Source organism: Penaeus monodon, chromosome 29, assembly GCF_015228065.2.
Source record: "Penaeus monodon isolate SGIC_2016 chromosome 29, NSTDA_Pmon_1, whole genome shotgun sequence".
Lineage (NCBI taxonomy): Eukaryota > Metazoa > Arthropoda > Malacostraca > Decapoda > Penaeidae > Penaeus > Penaeus monodon.
In genome coordinates this window covers 26,031,988-26,032,191 of record NC_051414.1, presented here as the reverse complement: position 1 = coordinate 26,032,191, position 204 = coordinate 26,031,988, and the positions used below count along the sequence as shown (strand labels likewise).

General features: G+C 57.8%; 1 protein-coding gene across 1 annotated transcript in view; it reads right to left on the bottom strand.

The window, feature by feature from the left end:
• The window catches only part of LOC119591793 (nicotinamide phosphoribosyltransferase-like), a 19,567-nt gene that overhangs the window by 14,180 nt on the left and 5,183 nt on the right, over positions 1 to 204 (bottom strand). The window contains exon 5 of the mRNA XM_037940537.1: positions 34 to 153. Coding sequence (XP_037796465.1) covers positions 34 to 153 — 120 coding nt within the window. The remainder of the gene's footprint in view (positions 1 to 33; positions 154 to 204) is intronic.

Below are 204 nucleotides of genomic sequence, written 5' to 3'. Positions count from 1 at the left end.
ACTAAAAGGGCTCTAATGACCCCGCCCACCTACCGAGAATTCAACCGTCTCGAGGCTGTCATGGGTGAGGGACATGTAGTAGTGGATGACCTGCTTGTGAATCCTCGAGATCGTGGCGACTGTCATGGGGTACCACACTTGCACCAGAAGAGTCTGTGGCGGTGGGGGGGAAGGGGGGGAGGGGGAAGGAAGGAGTCGGTGAGA